The sequence below is a fragment of the Pipistrellus hanaki genome, assembly GCF_964339955.1.
Source record: "Pipistrellus hanaki genome assembly, chromosome: 9".
Taxonomy (NCBI): domain Eukaryota; kingdom Metazoa; phylum Chordata; class Mammalia; order Chiroptera; family Vespertilionidae; genus Pipistrellus; species Pipistrellus hanaki.
In genome coordinates this window covers 8,186,128-8,202,732 of record NC_140511.1, presented here as the reverse complement: position 1 = coordinate 8,202,732, position 16,605 = coordinate 8,186,128, and the positions used below count along the sequence as shown (strand labels likewise).

The following is a 16,605-nucleotide window of genomic DNA, read 5'->3' as shown; positions in this document are numbered from 1 at the left end:
GCTTACTGGAAATGTTGGTTTTCGTTACCTATGATGACTCCCACATCTGCCCGTCTGTGATGGTCTGTCACTCTCTCTCCTGTAGGAAGTCCTACTCCCACCACTCATGAAATCGTCACGGTGGGGGACCCCCTGCTGTCCTCGGGGCTCCGAAGCATCGGCTCCAGGAGGCACAGCGCGCCGTCCTCGGCACCCCAGGCGTCGAGGCTCCGCCTGGTGTCCCCTGTGAGAGCGGGGAGCACTCACTCCAAGAATAGTGGCCCCTCCACCTCCGCCCCGGGGCCCGCTGCAGACCTGGAGGCCAGTGCCAAAGCAGCCGATCGTGTCCTGGGGCCGCTGACCGCAAATACTAACTTACGGCAAAACGCTCCCACCGCTCCTGGCTCGCAGAGGACAGTGGTGACGATCGCCACCAAAGCCAGCCACGGGGATGGCTCTGCCACTTCAGAAACGAAGCACCCCAGCGCGTCAGACCTGGCCGCCAGCACCTCTCTGAAAGGAGAGAAGGCCAAGCTGCCAAGCTCCAAGGGCTCCGAGGGCGCTGCTCACAGTGCGGCCCACCCCGGGCTCCCCCGGCCGGCCCCGCAGCGTCACGGTCACAGCCTGCCGTCGGGCGAGCCCAGCGTCGGTAAGATGGGCACGTTTGCGGAATTCTCCGCGGTGCCCTTCTCCTCCAGAGAGGCCCTCCCGCTCCCGCCGCTGCACCTGAGGGGGCAGAGGAACGACTGGGACACACAGCCAGACCCCACCCCGGCGGGGAGCGCCCCCGCAGAGGGCGCTGCGGAAGCCAGAGCCTTGAAGCTGTCGGGAGTGGGCGGCAGGTCCTCTCTCCTCGGCGAGCACGTGGGCTCTAGAGACAGGAGGCCGAAGGGGAAGAAGTCTAGTAAGGAAACTTCCCGAGAAAAGCGCTCCAGTAAGTCCTTCTTGGAGCCTGGCCAGGTCGCCGCTGCGGAGGACGGAAGCCTGACGGCAGAGTTTGCGGATGAGGTTTTGCCTCCTGAGTTTCCGGGGCCACGGCCGTGTAACAGTGTGTCTTCTGATAAGATTGGGGACAGGGTCCTTGCTTCACCTGGCGTCCCCAAAGCTCCGTCTGTGCAAGGAGAAGGCCCTGCCACGGAATTACAGACACCCCGAAAACGCACGGTCAAAGTGACACTGACACCCCTGAAGATGGAAGGTGAGAGTCAGTCCAGAAACTCCCTGAAGGAGCACAGTCCTGCTTCCTCGTTGCAGGCAGAGTCCACCTCCCCCTCGGAGCCTGTCTCCACCTCCGAAAGCCCGGGAGCCGGGCCCGTGGCCCAGCCGAGCCCTGGCAGCACCGCCTCCCAGGAGCCTCCAGGCAGCAGCTACCAGCCTCTCCCCGTGCAGGACCGGAACCTCCTGCTGCCCGACGGGCCCAAGCCCCAGGAGGACGGGTCCTTCAAGAGGAGGTACCCCCGCCGCAGCGCACGGGCCCGCTCCAACATGTTCTTCGGGCTCACCCCCCTCTACGGGGTCCGGTCCTACGGGGAAGAGGACCTTCCGTTCTACAGCAGCTCCACGGGGAAGAAACGGGGCAAGAGGTCAGCGGAGGGGCAGGTGGACGGGGCTGACGACCTGAGCACCTCCGACGAGGACGACCTGTACTACTACAACTTCACCCGCACGGTGATCGCGGCGGGCGCCGAGGAGCGGCTGGCGGCCCACGGCCTGTTCCGGGAGGAGGAGCAGTGTGACCTCCCGAGGATCTCACAGCTGGACGGCGTTGACGACGGGACAGAGAGCGACACCAGTGTGACGGCCACCACGAGGAAGACCAGCCAGATTCCAAAAAGAAATGGGAAAGAGAACGGGACGGAGAGCCTCAAGCTGGACCGGCCTGAAGACGGGGAGAAGGAGCATGTCATCAAGGGTTCTGGGGGCCACAAGAACGAGCCCAAGGCGGAGAACTGCCACCCTGTGAGCCGAGGGAAGGGCCAGGGGCAGGACTCCCTGGAGGCTCAGCTCAGCTCCTTGGAGTCCAGCCGCAGGGTCCACGCGAGCGCCCCCTCGGACAAGGCCTTGCTGGACACCTACAACCCCGAGCTGCTAAAGTCGGACTCCGACAACAACAACAGCGACGACTGCGGGAACATCCTGCCCTCGGACATCATGGACTTCGTCCTGAAGAACACGCCCTCCATGCAGGCCTTGGGGGAGAGCCCCGAGTCCTCATCCTCGGAGCTCCTGAACCTGGGTGAGGGCCTGGGCCTCGACAGCAACCGCGAGAAGGACATGGGTCTGTTTGAAGTGTTTTCCCAGCAGCTGCCGACCGCGGAGCCTGTGGACAGCAGCGTCTCTTCGTCCATCTCCGCCGAAGAGCAGTTCGAGCTGCCGCTGGAGCTGCCGTCCGACCTCTCGGTGCTGACCACGCGGAGCCCCACGGTCCCCGGCCCGAACCCCAGCCGGCTGGCCGTCATCGCAGACGCAGCAGAGAAGAGGGTCGCCATCCCGGAGAAGCCCGTGGCCGCCTCCGAGGACGACCCAGCGCTGCTGAGCCCGGGAGTCGACCCCGCACCCGAAGGCCACATGACTCCCGACCACTTCATCCAGGGACACATGGACACCGACCTCGCCAGCCCCCCATGCGGCGCAGTGGAGCAGAGCCGTGGCAGCAGCCAGGATTTAACCAGGAGCAGCAGCACCCCCAGCCTCCAGGTACCGGCTTCCCCTACCGTGCCCGTCCAGAACCAGAAATACGGGCCCAGCTCTGCCGAGAGCCCTGGCCCGTCTCAGATCTCTAATGCGGCCGTGCAGACCACGCCTCCCCACCTGAAGCCGCCCACCGAGAAGCTCATTGTCGTTAACCAGAACATGCAGCCACTTTACGTGCTCCAGACGCTGCCGAACGGCGTGACCCAGAAAATCCAGTTGACCTCTTCCGTTAGCTCTGCACCCGGTGTGATGGAGGCAAACGCTTCCGTGCTGGGGCCCATGGGCAGTGGCCTCGCGCTGACCGCGGGGCTAAGCCCAGGCCTGCAGACACCTCAGCCTCTGTTCCCTCCTGCTGGCAAAGGCTTGCTGCCCGTGCCTCACCACCAGCACTTACACCCCTTCCCCACAGCTGCTCAGGGCAGTTTCCCGCCCACCATCAGCAGCTCTCCTCCCGGCCTGCTCATTGGGGTGCAGCCTTCTCCAGATCCCCAACTTCTGGTGTCCGAAGCCAGCCAGAGGACAGACCTCAGCACCACGGTAGTTACTCCGTCCTCTGGACTCAAGAAAAGACCCATATCTCGCCTGCAGACCCGAAAGAATAAGAAGCTTGCTCCCTCTAGCACCCCTTCCAGCATTGCCCCCTCCGATGTGGTTTCTAACATGACACTGATTAACTTCACACCCTCCCAGCTTCCAAATCACCCCAACCTGTTAGATTTGGGGTCACTTAACACGTCATCTCACCGGACTGTCCCCAACATCATAAAAAGGTCTAAGTCCGGCGTCATGTATTTTGAACAGGCACCCCTGCTACCGCAGACGGTGGGCGGACCTGCCACAGCGACGGGCGCATCCACCGGGAGCCAGGACACTGGCCATCTCGCTTCGGGGCCCGTGGCCGGCTTGGCATCCGGTTCCTCGGTCTTGAATGTCATATCCATGCAAACGACGACAGCACCTACGAGCAGTGCGTCGCTTCCAGGACACGTCACATTGACCAGCCCGCGGCTGCTGGGTGCCCCGGACACGGGCCCCATAAGCAGCCTGTTAATTAAAGCCAGCCAGCAGGGCCTGGGGGTCCAGGACACGCCCAGGGCTCTGCCGCCCAGTTCGGGAATGTTTCCCCAGCTGGGATCGCTGCAGACCCCCTCTGCCTCGGCGATGACGGCTGCATCCGGCGTCTGCGTCCTCCCCGCAACGCAGACGGGGGGCCTAGCGGCCGCCTCCCCCTCCAAGGACTCGGAAGATCACTATCAGCGTCCGCATGTGAGCCAGCTCCTAGCCAACAAAGCGGGAGTCCTCCCTTCCCAGCGGGACGCCGACGCTGCTCCAGGGGCCCAGGGGCCCGGCTTCGCGCAGGCAGCGGATGCTCCCAGCAGCCGGGGGCTGGAGCCGAAGAAGGCGGCCGCCTCCTCCGGACAGGCCCGCACCGCCTCCCCTGCGGGCTCCCCCTCCTCCGGACCCCAGTCCTCAAGCCCCTCCGTGCCCGGTCCCGCTCAGCCCAAACCAAAAAGCAAGCGTCTCCAGCTGCCTTCGGACAAAGGCAATGGCAAGAAGCACAAGGCCTCCCACCTGCGGACCAGCTCCTCAGAAGCACACGTTCCCGACCAGGATGCCCACCCGTCCTCCCTGACCTCGTCCACAGGGTGAGAGCCAGTGTCGGCCGTGCTGAGTCCGTGGGGTCCGGGCCCCGAGCAGAGGCTGGGTCAGGGGTCATCTGTCCACTTTTGCAGTGGCCGGGTATTTTGTGGGTTCCAGTTGATTGTGTTTTCACCGTGGTGGCTTACAGAGCAAACCTCAACGCCCTCCGTGAGCAGTGGTCTCCGCAGAGAACCAGGTCTCTCCTGGCTCTGGTGTAACTCGGTGCCGCTGCTCGCTGCTGAGGCCGAGGGCTGCGAAGGGCGGTTATTGCTGTTCAGTGTAGCACACCTGATGTGCACAGTGAGTTTTACGTACATATGTGCCCGGGAGCCGCCGTTCAGATGGAGCTAGGAGGCCTCGCTGGTGCTCCAGAGGCGCCTGGTGCCGTGGTCAGCTCCCCGCAGGGCAGCAACCCCTGCATCGCCACAGGCTGCCGCTCTGCTCACGAGGTTTGCCAGAGCCCGCTTCGTCTCTGCAAACTGCACACCTGGTGCCTAAGTGCCGATGGTTCTGTTTCAGGGCCCCCGCCGCAGAGGCCGAGCAGCAGGACACAGCAGATGGGGAGCCGGCGGCCCCGGAGTGTGGGCAACCCCCGGGGTGAGCAGAGGAAGGTCTCCCAGACCAAGTCCTCGTAAAATATCCTTCTTCCTGTCTGTGTGGACCTTTGTGGCCGGTGTTCTAATCCTCACCTGAGGACATGTTTATTGATATGAGAGAGAGAGAACATCCATGTGGGAAACATTGATCAGGTGCCTCTCACACGCATTGAATCCGCAACCCAGGCACGTGCCCTGACTGGGAATCGAACCTGCAACCCTTTTGTACACAGGACAATGCTCCAACCAACTGAGCCATTCAGTCAGGGTGCCACAGTTACTTCAGTGGAAGTAATGTAGTGTAGCATTACTTAAATGACAGATAATGGTGCCCTGTAATCCTGCCTGACCACGTCCCAGTCTATTCCTTAGAGCTAACATTGCAAATAACTTGTTTCAATCCATGGGGACATTTTTTAAGATTTTTATTGATTTGAAAGGAAGAGTGATATAGAGATTGAAGCATCAATGAGAGAAACATGGATCGACTGCCTCCTCCATGCCCCCTACTGGCGATGGAGACCACAACCTGGGCATGTGCCCTGACAGGGACCAGACCCTGATCTCCTGGTTCATAGGTTGCCACTGAGCCATGCCGGTGGGGCTTGGAGATCTTTATATGCATACTCAGATATATGTGGTACACATAAGGACATGTATATACATCTTTTTTTTTTTACATAGAATGAATAATGCTAAACATACGTACTTTTCTTTACCTGGTTTTATCACTTACTAATTGTGTACACATTTCTGTACAGTACCTATTTATGGATGCACTTTATATTTTAATGGTGGCCTCTAGCTCCCCTGTGTGATCTACAATAATTTACCTGACTATTCCCTTTAGTATATATTTCACTGTTGCGGGTTCAATCCCCGATTGGAGCCCATAGGGGAGGCAACCAATTGATGTTTCTCTCTCCCTTCCTGCCTCCCTATAGCTCTCTAAAATCAATAACCATGTCCTCGGGTGAGGATTTTTTAAAAAGCAGCCAACTTAAGCAGCTTTTGTTATTCCAGAACTACTTCTAACAAGTGTTCTTTAATCTTTTTCTCAATACTAAGGGTGAGAAAAAATTTAAGGATACAAACTACAACTCCAAAAGTAAAAACTTAATGTCTCCCTAGCCAGTTTGGCTCAGGGGATAGAGCATTGGCCTGCAGGTTTGATTCCAGTCAAGGGCATGTACCTCGGTTGCAGGTTCCCCGGCCCTAGTCGGGATGTATACAGGAGGCAACCAGTCGCTGTGTCTCTCTCACATCGATATTTTTCTCTGTCTCTCCCTCTTCTATTCTAAAAACCAATGGAAAAATATCCTCAGTTGAGTATTAACAAAACATAAAAATTTAATGTCAGTATTTGGGGGGAATCTCATAGACAATGGCTTTCTGTTGGTGCCGCATGGTTGTGGGTGGTGCTCATTCCGTGGCTGGTCTGGCCGTGGCTTTGTGTAACTGACAGCTTTTAGCTTTGAACTGGAGTACTAGCTGATGCATCTCACGTTTGTGTTTTGGGTGTTGTTGTTGTTTTTTGTGTGTGTGTGTGTTTTAGGCAAATGGCTGTTCTTCCTGAGGTTCAGACAACACAAAATCCAGCAAATGAACAAGAAAGTACAGGTATGTGGGTGGGCAACAGGTCTGAATCAGTGTTTCAAAGCCAAACGTGCTATAAAAATCACCTCCATTACCTTCTGGGCTAAGAAAACAGTTCCCCCCAAAAGCCGCCCAGAAGCTCAGTGACGGAGCGAACGGCAGCCGGAGCCACAGCGTCTCCGTCAGCGCTGTGCTCCCCACTGCACCTCCTGCGGCCGGCTGCAGGCAAGGACACAGACTGAGACCTCTCACTCTGCTCCTGCTTGGCTTGCTTTAATAGCAGTATGGCCCTGGCCGGTGTTGCTAGGTGGATAGAGCATCAGCCTGCAGACCAAAGGGTCTCAGGTTTGATCCTGGTCAAGGGCACGTACCTCCGTTGCAGGCTCCTCCCCAGCCCAGGCCTTGGTCGCAGCTCATGCAGGAGGTAGCCAATCAATGTGTCTCTCAATATTTCAATATTTCTGTCTTTCCCTCTCTTTGAAATTAATGCAAAAATAACCTTGGGTGAGGATTAAAAAATAATAAAAATAAATAAACAGCTAGTGATAACCAGACTTCATTCACCCCTGGTTGTCCCTGAAGAAAACCCAGAAGCGCTCTTATTCTGTAAGCTAGCCACGTTCGGCTGGGACACAGATCCGTCTCCCGAGCCCCGGTCTCCCGGTGCACGTGGTCAGTAACAGCAGGTCATGTGGTTTCGATCGGGGAGCTCAGGGTCAGGCTTTGCCCGTTTCCATTAACGGCCTGTCTTCCCAGAGGAGAGCCGGGGGGACACTGCTTGGACGCCAGCTTTGGGGCGAGGCCTTCTGGTCCTCGAGAAGGTCTCTGGGAGGGAGGACAGCAGGGCCGGCCAGGCGACTCTGAGCCACAGGAGTTTGAGCCCGGCATGACCACCTATTGGCTGCCTGAACTTGGGCTGCGGGACCACTTCCCTGACCTCTCTACCTCAGTGTCCTCACCTGCTCTTCGGACTGGTGTGAGGTCTGTGTGAGTTACTATCAAGGGAACGTCCTGAGAGAGTAGGGGGGTGCCCGGTACATACTGCCTCATATGCATTAGCAGTGTTCCATGTTACTTTAACCCTGCAGGGGGCAGTCATTGAAAAACTATCAAATTGTCATGCTAGGAACTCTGCCACAAAGACAGCGTGACTTTATGTTAAAGACCTCCTGGTTTCACTGGTAGTTGTGTGTAGCGAAGACCTGGGCAGTGAGCTGCCCCATCTCCGTGAGACTCCGTCTCACTGCCTGTCAGTGGAGATAATTCCAGTTCTGGATGCCATTGGCTCCACGGCCTCCTGCTGCGGCCGCTGACGCTCTGCGCTCTCCCTGGCAGACCTGAAGGCGGCGGAGGAAGAAGATGGAGGCTTCAGCTCGCCGCTCATGCTCTGGCTGCAGCAGGAACAGAAGCGCAAAGAAAGCATCACTGAGAAAAAGCCCAAGAAAGGCCTGGTGTTTGAAATCTCCAGTGACGACGGCTTCCAGATCTGCGCCGAGAGCATTGAAGGCGAGTGGATTGCTCGGGCTGCCCACAGCGCAGCCTGGCAGCCAGAGTGGCACCAGCCCTGTCTGTACTGCTTGGTGGCAGGCCTGTGCCGCTGTGACGGAGGTGTTTGCAGGATTTGTGCAGGTGTTTGCACATTTGATTTGTCCTTAAGAAGTTAGTGTTCTTGAGAAATAGTCCATAGTTTATGGGAGAAGTTAGGGCTATAGATTATGTTTTTAAGGTTATACACACCTTACATAGCACATGAGACCTCTGCTTGTCTCTCTCACTTTTCTCCTACCACTTCCTGTTTTGTTGTTTCTTTTTTTCTTTTATTTCAGAGAGGAAGGAGAGGGAGAGGTAGAAACATCAGTGATGAGAGAAGAGAATCGTGATTGGCTGCCTCCTGCACGCCCCCTACTGGGGACTGAGCCCACAACCCAGGCATGTGCCCTGACCATAATCAAACCTGGAACCCTTTAGTTCACAACCAACGCTCTATCCACTGAGCCAAACGACCAGGGCCTTCCTGTACATCTTGAATGCTGTTCTCCCTCACCTCTGTGCCTCCTGCATGTCTTCCCTCCACCTGGAATGCTTCCCCTCCCTGTCCTCCTCCACCTACCCCATTCACCTGCTGACCTTCAGCTTAGAAAGTCTTCCCTGATCTTCTGAGGCAGGTACACAGTCCTACCCCCTCTTTTCCACGCCTTTCAGATTCTTACACATTTCTCCCACTGAGCTTAAAATTTGTTCTATAAATGTTTATTTACTTTTATGTCTTACTCAACAGGGAACTTCCCATAAGGGCTTGTTCTTATTTAACACTAGAGGCCCAGTGCACGAAATTTGTGAAGGGGAAGGGATCCCTCAGCCTGGCCTACACCCTCTCAAATCCGGGACCCCTTGGGGGATGTCCGACTGCCAGTTTAGGGATGCCAGGGATCGGGCCTAAACCAGCAGTCAGACATCTCTCTCATAATCTGGGACCGCTGGCTCCTAACTGCTCTCCTACCTGCCTGCCTGATTGCACCTAACCACTCGCCTGCCTGCCTGATTGCACCTAACCACTCGCCTGCCTACCTGATCACCCCTAATCGCTCGCTTACCTGCCTGATCTCCCCTAACCTCCCCTGCCTCGGCCACCACTGCTGCGGCTTTGTCCAAAAGGTCGTTCAGCTGTCCTGTCTAATTAGCATATTACACATTTATTATTATAGATTTTTGTGCCCCTAACATGTAGCTGTTCATTAGCTGTTGAAGGACTGGTGAATGTTCTGTAGGCGACAGGTACTAGAGGAGTTTGAAGGAAAGAAGGGTCACTGGTTTGGCGAGAGTTATAAAAAAACCATGGAAGCCCTCACTGCTGGCCTGTGGACCAAGGGGTTTGTTCTGGTTGCGGGCATGTACTTTGGTTGCAGGTTCCTCCTTGGCCCTGGCCCTGTTCATGGCGCTCACAGGAGGCAATCAATCGATAGTTGATGTGTTTCTCTGACATCAGTGTTTCTCTCTGTCTTTCCCACTCTCCCTAAAAATCAATGGAAAAATATCCTTGAGTGAGGATTAAAAACAAAAAAAGAACTAGATGGAGAACTTATTCCTGTGACAGTGAGAGCTGGTAGGATCGTAGGGGAGAGCTGGGAGGGACTGTGCAGGTTTCCAGGTACAACCCGTACTTGTAAGGAACTGAGAAGGCCCGGTGTCCCCACAGCCTTGGTTAGATGCTCATTGTCATTGCCCTGGGTAAGGTGTAGGGAATAGAATTAACACCAAACGCTTAGGTTTGGGTCCAGGTGCCATCAAGGGAGGGCCGTGCCTGGGGACTCGGGTCACTTTCAGGCGGTCCGGATGCCCTTCCTGCCTCTGTCCTTCTCAGAAAGGCAGTCCCTCTCAGCTTCCCAGGCGCGCACTGACAGACTAACGAGACGGCCGCTGCGGCGGGCGGGCGCTTTCCCACGGCTCCGAGCAGAGCTCGCGCTCGGCACGAGCGCTTGGTGGAACGTTCCCTCTCCTCACAGATGCCTGGAAGTCGCTGACGGACAAAGTCCAGGAAGCACGATCCAATGCCCGGCTAAAGCAGCTCTCGTTTGCAGGTAACGGCTTACGTGCTCATTGTGCTCCGGTCTCAGAATGTGCTGGTGGCTTGTTGGTCTGCATTATAGAGTTGATTCTAAAAACAAAAACAAAACACAGCAACATTCTTTTTTTAAAAATAAAATTTCACAACTTTATTGCGGTATAATTCTTTAACTATACCATTCACCCCTGTGAAGCATACAATTCAGAGGCTTTTAGTATGTTCACAAAGAGCAACCGTTATGTCTGTATCATGCCAGGACACTTTCGTTATCGCTGAAGCAACCTCGTTCCCATCAGCAGTCAAGCTCCCGCCCTGGCCACCATGAGTCCACTTTCTGTGCCGGTGGTTAGCTGTGTATTTCCTTCGTGGGACCGGGCTCGGCCGTTCAGCTGGAGGGGGATTTTGCACATTACCAGTAACCAGTCCAGAACGACTATGGACAAGTTTAATTGTAGCTCATCCAGTGCAAAAAAAGGAATCGTACAACGTGGTCCTCCGGGGCTGGCTTCTTATTTAATTCCATGCTCTGCTGTAATGTGGCCTCAGTACTCCCGGCCCCTTTTTTTTTAACAAATGAAGTTTGGCAAAATACACATAAAATTTACCATCTCAACCATTTTGAAGGGTAGAAATTCAGTGGGGTTAAATACATTCACATTGTTGTACAGCTGTCACCACCATAACTCTTCATTCTCCTCGCCCTGCCCCTGGCAACCATTATAGTGTTTGTCTTTGTGAGCTGGATTACTTTAAGCTCCTTATACAATCACTAGAGGTGCATGAATTTGTGCCTGGGAGGGTCCCTCTGGGTGGCCTGCAGGGATCGGGCCAACCCACAGTCCAATGCCACCTACAGCTCCTACCTGCCACTCATCCCAACCCCACTGTGCCAGCCACGGGCTCCGGCCCAGTCAGTCCCAATTGGGAGTCCTGTATCTGGTGCCCTCCCAAGGGGAGTGACCTGTGAGGTCAGTCTGAAACCAGCTCTCTGACATCCCCAAAGGGATCCCAGGTTTTGAGAGGGTTCGGCCCAGGCTGAGGGACCCCACCAGTGCCAGATCAGGCAGGGGAGGGACCACGGAAGGGCTCCAGGGTGTGTCCAGCCCGTCTAGCTCAGTCTCATCTGGCCGGACCCCAGCAGCAAGCTAACCTATTGGTTGGAGCACCTGCCCCCTGCACAGTATTCCGTGGTCCCCACTCGTCTACTGATGGGCATTTAGATATCTTGCACGTCATAGCAAGTGGTTGAGCAGCCTTAGCATATCATTAGCATATTACAGTTTGATTGGTTGGTCTGCCATTTGGACTATTTGCATATTACCCTTTTATTATAGGGGATACAGTTTGTGACTTGCTTATTTCATTTACCATAATGTCCTCAAAGTTTATCCATGTTGTAGTATATATCAGGATTTACTTTCTTTTTAAGGCTAAATAATATTTTACTGTATCTGTATTTTACATTTTGCTTATCCATTGATCCATTGATTGTCGATGGACACTTGGGTTATTTAATTACCGTATTTTCCGGCGTATAAGAAGACCCTCTAATTTTACAGTTAAAACATAGGTGTAGGCCTATATTCGCTGTATAAGACTACCCCCTACTTCAAAGAAAAGACTTACTTTGCCATCAAGATCTGTAAGTAATTTTTGTGCAATTTTGGTCTTTTGCCCCCGATTTTCGGTTGACTTTTTTTCATTTCAAAAATCGTCTTATACACCGGAAAATACAGTAATATTAATTTCTTATTAGATACATGTTTGCAAACAATTGCTCTCATTCTTTGGGCTGACTTTTTACTCTATGGATAGTGTCCTCTCGGTTTTTTGCAAATTGGTGAGGGATATATTTTGGGGGCAAGAAAACAGGGTTCATGGGTCTGGTCTGACCAACTGGTTGTCACTGGAGTAACTAATTAAATGTGTGCTTAGTTGTTCTGAACTTGTTTCTGGTAACGTGTAAAGTTCTCCTCAGACGGTATGGCCGGCCCTCTCTTTCCCCAGGGGCACAGATGTCTGTTTCATCCGTGTCTGTGCTCAGTATGCAGTGCTGAGAACCCTGTGCTCTGGAGGCAGTTAGAACGGAGTTCGACCTCTATTTCTGCCCTGTTGCTATTGATATTCCATTGCTTGCAGCTAACTAACTTCCCTGAGCCTGGATCTCCATATCTATAACGTGATAACATTAATGCAACTTTTGATCTTTGTTGTGAGGATTAATTAAAATAATGAACTTGAGCCGAGACCGGTTTGGATCAATGGATAGAGCATCGGCTTGGGGACCGAAGGGTTCCGGGTTCGATTCCGGTCAAGGGCATGTACCTTGGTTGTGGGCATATCCCCAGTAGGGGGTGTGCAAGAGGCAGCTGATCGATGACTCTCTCTCATCGATGTTTCTAACTCTCTATCTCTCTCCCTTCCTCTCTGTACAAAATCAATAAAATATATATTTAAAAATAAATAAATAAAATAAAAAATAAAATAAAATAAAATAATGAACTTGACATTATTGGCAGCTATTCATTTACATGTAGCTATGGATTTATGTACCCTAATATACCTAATGTGCCCAATTAAGAGATTTAAAACAGAATTTAGGGGAATATTGAATACTAGAACTTCTTATAGCATCTTCTCTTTTTTTAATCTTTATTATTGAAAGTATTACATATGTCTCCCTTTTCCCCATTGAACCCTTCTAGCCCATCTCTGCCCCAGGCCTTCACCACCATATTGTCCGTGTCCATGGGTTATACAGGCATGCACGCAACTTCTATGGTTGATTACCTCTCACCCACCCACTCTTCCCCGCCTTCCCTCCGAGATTCCACATTCCGTTCACTGTCTCTGGATATATTTTGTTCATTAGATTCCACATATGAGTGAGATCAATGATACTTGTCTTCCCCTGACTGGCTTATTTCACTTAGCATGATACTCTGCAGGTCCCTCCATGCTGTCTTAAAGGGTAAAAGATTCTTCTTTTTTATAGCTGCACAGTATTCCGTGGTGCAAATGTCCCACAGCTTTTTACCCACTCGTCTACTGATGGGCATTTAGATATCATAAATTGCACTGCTATACACATAGGGGTGCATACATTCTTTCTGATTGGTGTTTCAGGTTTCCAGGATATATTCCTAGAATTGCGATCACTGGGTCACATGGCAGTTCCATATTTAATTTTTGAGGAAATTCCATACTGTTCTCCACAGTGGCTGCACCAGTCTGCATTCCCAGCAGCAGTGCCCGAGGGCTCCCTTTCCTCCTCATCCTCATCGGCACTGGTCATTTGTTGATTTGCTGATGATAGCAATTCTGACAGGTGTGAGGTAATATCTCATTGTTGTTTTAATTTGCATCTTTCTGATGATCAGTGACTTTGAACATTTTTTCATATGTTTCTTGGCCATCTGTATGTCCACTTTGGAGAAGTATCTGTTTAGGTCCTTTGCCCCATTTTCAAAATTTGACTTTAAGTTTATGAGTTACTTACATATTTTGGGTATTAGCGCTTTATCAGATGTATCATCGCCAAATATGTTCTCCCATACAGCGGGCTCCCTTTTTGTTTTGGCAATTGTTCCTTTTGCTGTGCGGATTATTTTTATATAGTCCCATTTGTTTATTTTCTCAATTTCCATTGTCCTAAGAGATGTATCGGTAAATATATTGCTACGAGAGATGTTTGAGATTTTGCTGCCTTTGGTTTTTTCTAGGATATTTATGGTTTCATGACTTACATTTAAGTCTTTTTTATCTATTTTGAGTTTATTCTTGTGTATTGTGTAAGTTGGTGGTCTCTATTTCCAATTTTTTGCATGTATCTGTCCAATTTTCCCAACACCATTCATTGAAGAAACTCTCTTGACTCCATTGTATATTCTTGCCTCCTTTATCGAATATTAACCCTTTGCACTCCGAACCATTCTGGACATTGGCTACCAGCTACTCGACGCTACTTTGCGGCGGAGTGCGTTGAAATAACTCAATTCCCCGTAATCACTAATAAACTGCAATGTCCCCTGAGAGGGGACATCCGAGTGATATGCTAGAATTCCGATGTCCCCTGAGAGGGGATAGCGGAGTGCAAAGGGTTAATTGTAGTTTTTAGAGTACAAGTATTTTACTGCCTTGGTTAATTTTATTCCTAAGTATCTTAATGTTTTTTGTTGCAGTGGTAAATGGGATTGTTTATTTAGTTTCTCTTCCTGAAAATTAATATTAATGTACAAAAAAATATATAGATTGCTGGGTGTTGATTTTATATCCTCCTACATTGCCAAACTCACTTATTAAATCTAATAGTTTTTTAGTGGAGTCTTTTCTATGTACAATATCATGTCATATGCAAATAGTGAGAGTTTTACTTTCCCCTTTCCAATTTGGTTGCCTTTATTTCTTCTTGTCTGATGGCTGTGGCTAGGACTTCCAGTACGATGCTGAATAAGAGTGGTGAAAGTTGCCGAAACCGGTTTGGCTCAGTGGTAGAGCGTCGGTCTGCGGACTGAAGGGTCCCGGGTTCGATTCCGGTCAAGGGCATGTACCTGAGTTGCGGGCACATCTCCAGTAGGGGGTGTGCAAGAGGCAGCTGGTCGATGTTTCTCTCTCATCGACGTTTCTAGCTCTCTATATCTCTCCCTTCCTCTCTGTAAAAAATCAATAAAATATATTAAAAAAAAAAAAAGAGTGGTGAAAGTAGCCGAAACCGGTTTGGCTCAGTGGATAGAGCGTCGGCCTGTGGACTGAAAGGTCCCGGGTTCGATTCCGGTCAAGGGCATGTACCTTGGTTGCAGGCACATCCCCAGTAGGGGGCGTGCAAGAGGTAGCTGATCGATGACTCTCTCTCCTCGATGTTTCTAACTCTCTACTCTGTATCTCTCTCTCCCTTCCTCTCTGTAAAAAATCAATAAAATATATATTAAAAAAAAAAAAAAAGAGTGGTGAAAGTGGACATCCCTGTCTTGTTCCTAGTTTTAGTGGAAATTGTTTTTATTTTTTCCCATCAAGTATGATGTTGGCTGCATATTTGTCATATATGGCCTTTATTATGTTGAGATATTATCACTATATTCCTACTTTGCTGAGTTTTTTTTTTTTTTAATAAATCTTTATTGTTCATATTATTACAAATGTTTCTCATTTTTTCCCCCTCCATTGCTCCCCTCCGCCAGGTTCCCACCCCACCCTTTGCCCTTTCACCACCCCCCATTGTCCTCATCCATAGGTGCACAGTTTATGTTCAGTCTCTTCCCTCACCCCCCTCTCCCCTTTTCAGTCCACTCCCCTTCCATACCTCTGATTCTATTATATTCACCAGTTAATATTGTTCAGATTTTTTAATTCCCTTGGTTTTTAGATTCACTTGTTGATAGTTATGTATTTGTTGTTCATAATTTTTATCTATTTTCTTCCTCTTCCTAAAGGACTTCCTTTAAGCAGTTCATATAATTCTGATTTGGCAATGATAAACTCCTTTAGCTTTTTTTTATGTATGAAGCTCTTTAACCGGCCTTCGATTCTGAGTGATAGCTTTGCTGGGTAGATTATTTTTGGCTGTAGGTTCTTGCTATTCATCACCTTGAATATTTCTTGCCATTCCCATCTGGCCTGCATGGTTTCTGTTGAGAAATCAGCTGACAATCGTATGGGTGCTCCTTTATAGGTAACTACCTGCTTTTCTCTTGCTGCTTTTAATATTCTCTCTTTGTCTTTTGCTCTTGGAATTTTAATTATAATGTGTCTTGGTGTGGTCCTCTTTGGATTCCTCTTGTTTGGGCTTCTGTGCACTTCCTGGACTTGTAAGTCTATTTCTTTCCCCAGGTGGGGGAAGTTTTCTCTTACTATTTCTTCCAATATGTTTTCTATATCTTGCTCTCTCTCTTCTTCTGGGACCCCCCCATAATTTTTTTAAAATATATTTTATTGATTTTTTTACAGAGAGGAAGAGAGAGGGATAGACAGTTAGAAACATCGATGAGAGAGAATCATTGATCTTGCACACCCCCTACTGGGGACGTGCCCGCAACCAAGGTACATGCCCTTGACCGGAATCGAACCCAGGACCTTTCAGTCCACAGGCTGACGCTCTATCCACTGAGCCAAACCGGTTTAGGCAATAATTCTGATGTTGGTTCACGTGAAGTTGTCCCCGCAACCAATGTACATGCCCTTGACCGGAATCAAACCTGGGACCCTTCAGTCCGCAGACCGACGCTCTATCCACTGAGCCAAACCGGTTTTGGCCCTGTGGTGTCATTTGTTACTTCTCAGCTTTTGGTTCTGATTTTATTAATTTGGGTCCTCTCTCTTTGTTTTTTGATGAGTCTAGCTAATGGCTCCTCAATCTTGTTTATCCTTTCAAAGAACCAGCTCTTGGTTTTATTGATTTATTTGTATTGTTTTTTTTAATCTCGGTAAATTTATTTCTGCTCTGATTTTTATTATTTCCTTCCTCCTACTTACTCTAGGATTTTCTTGTTCTCTTTCTAGTTCTTTAAATTGTAGAATTAAATAGCTTGTTATTAATTT

The 16,605-nt window shown here is 50.8% G+C and overlaps 1 protein-coding gene across 14 annotated transcripts in view; it reads left to right on the top strand.

Moving 5' to 3' along the window:
- Positions 1-16,605, top strand: part of KMT2A (lysine methyltransferase 2A) — an 82,940-nt gene that overhangs the window by 57,517 nt on the left and 8,818 nt on the right. For 13 of the 14 annotated variants that reach the window (XM_084895534.1, XM_084895530.1, XM_084895529.1 and 10 more), the window contains 5 exons: positions 86-4,319; positions 4,834-4,911; positions 6,466-6,530; positions 7,842-8,012; positions 10,010-10,084. In XM_084895534.1, coding sequence (XP_084751660.1) covers positions 86-4,319; positions 4,834-4,911; positions 6,466-6,530; positions 7,842-8,012; positions 10,010-10,084 — 4,623 coding nt within the window. The remainder of the gene's footprint in view (positions 1-85; positions 4,320-4,833; positions 4,912-6,465; positions 6,531-7,841; positions 8,013-10,009; positions 10,085-16,605) is intronic. The other variant, XM_084895527.1, reaches the window with a different exon arrangement.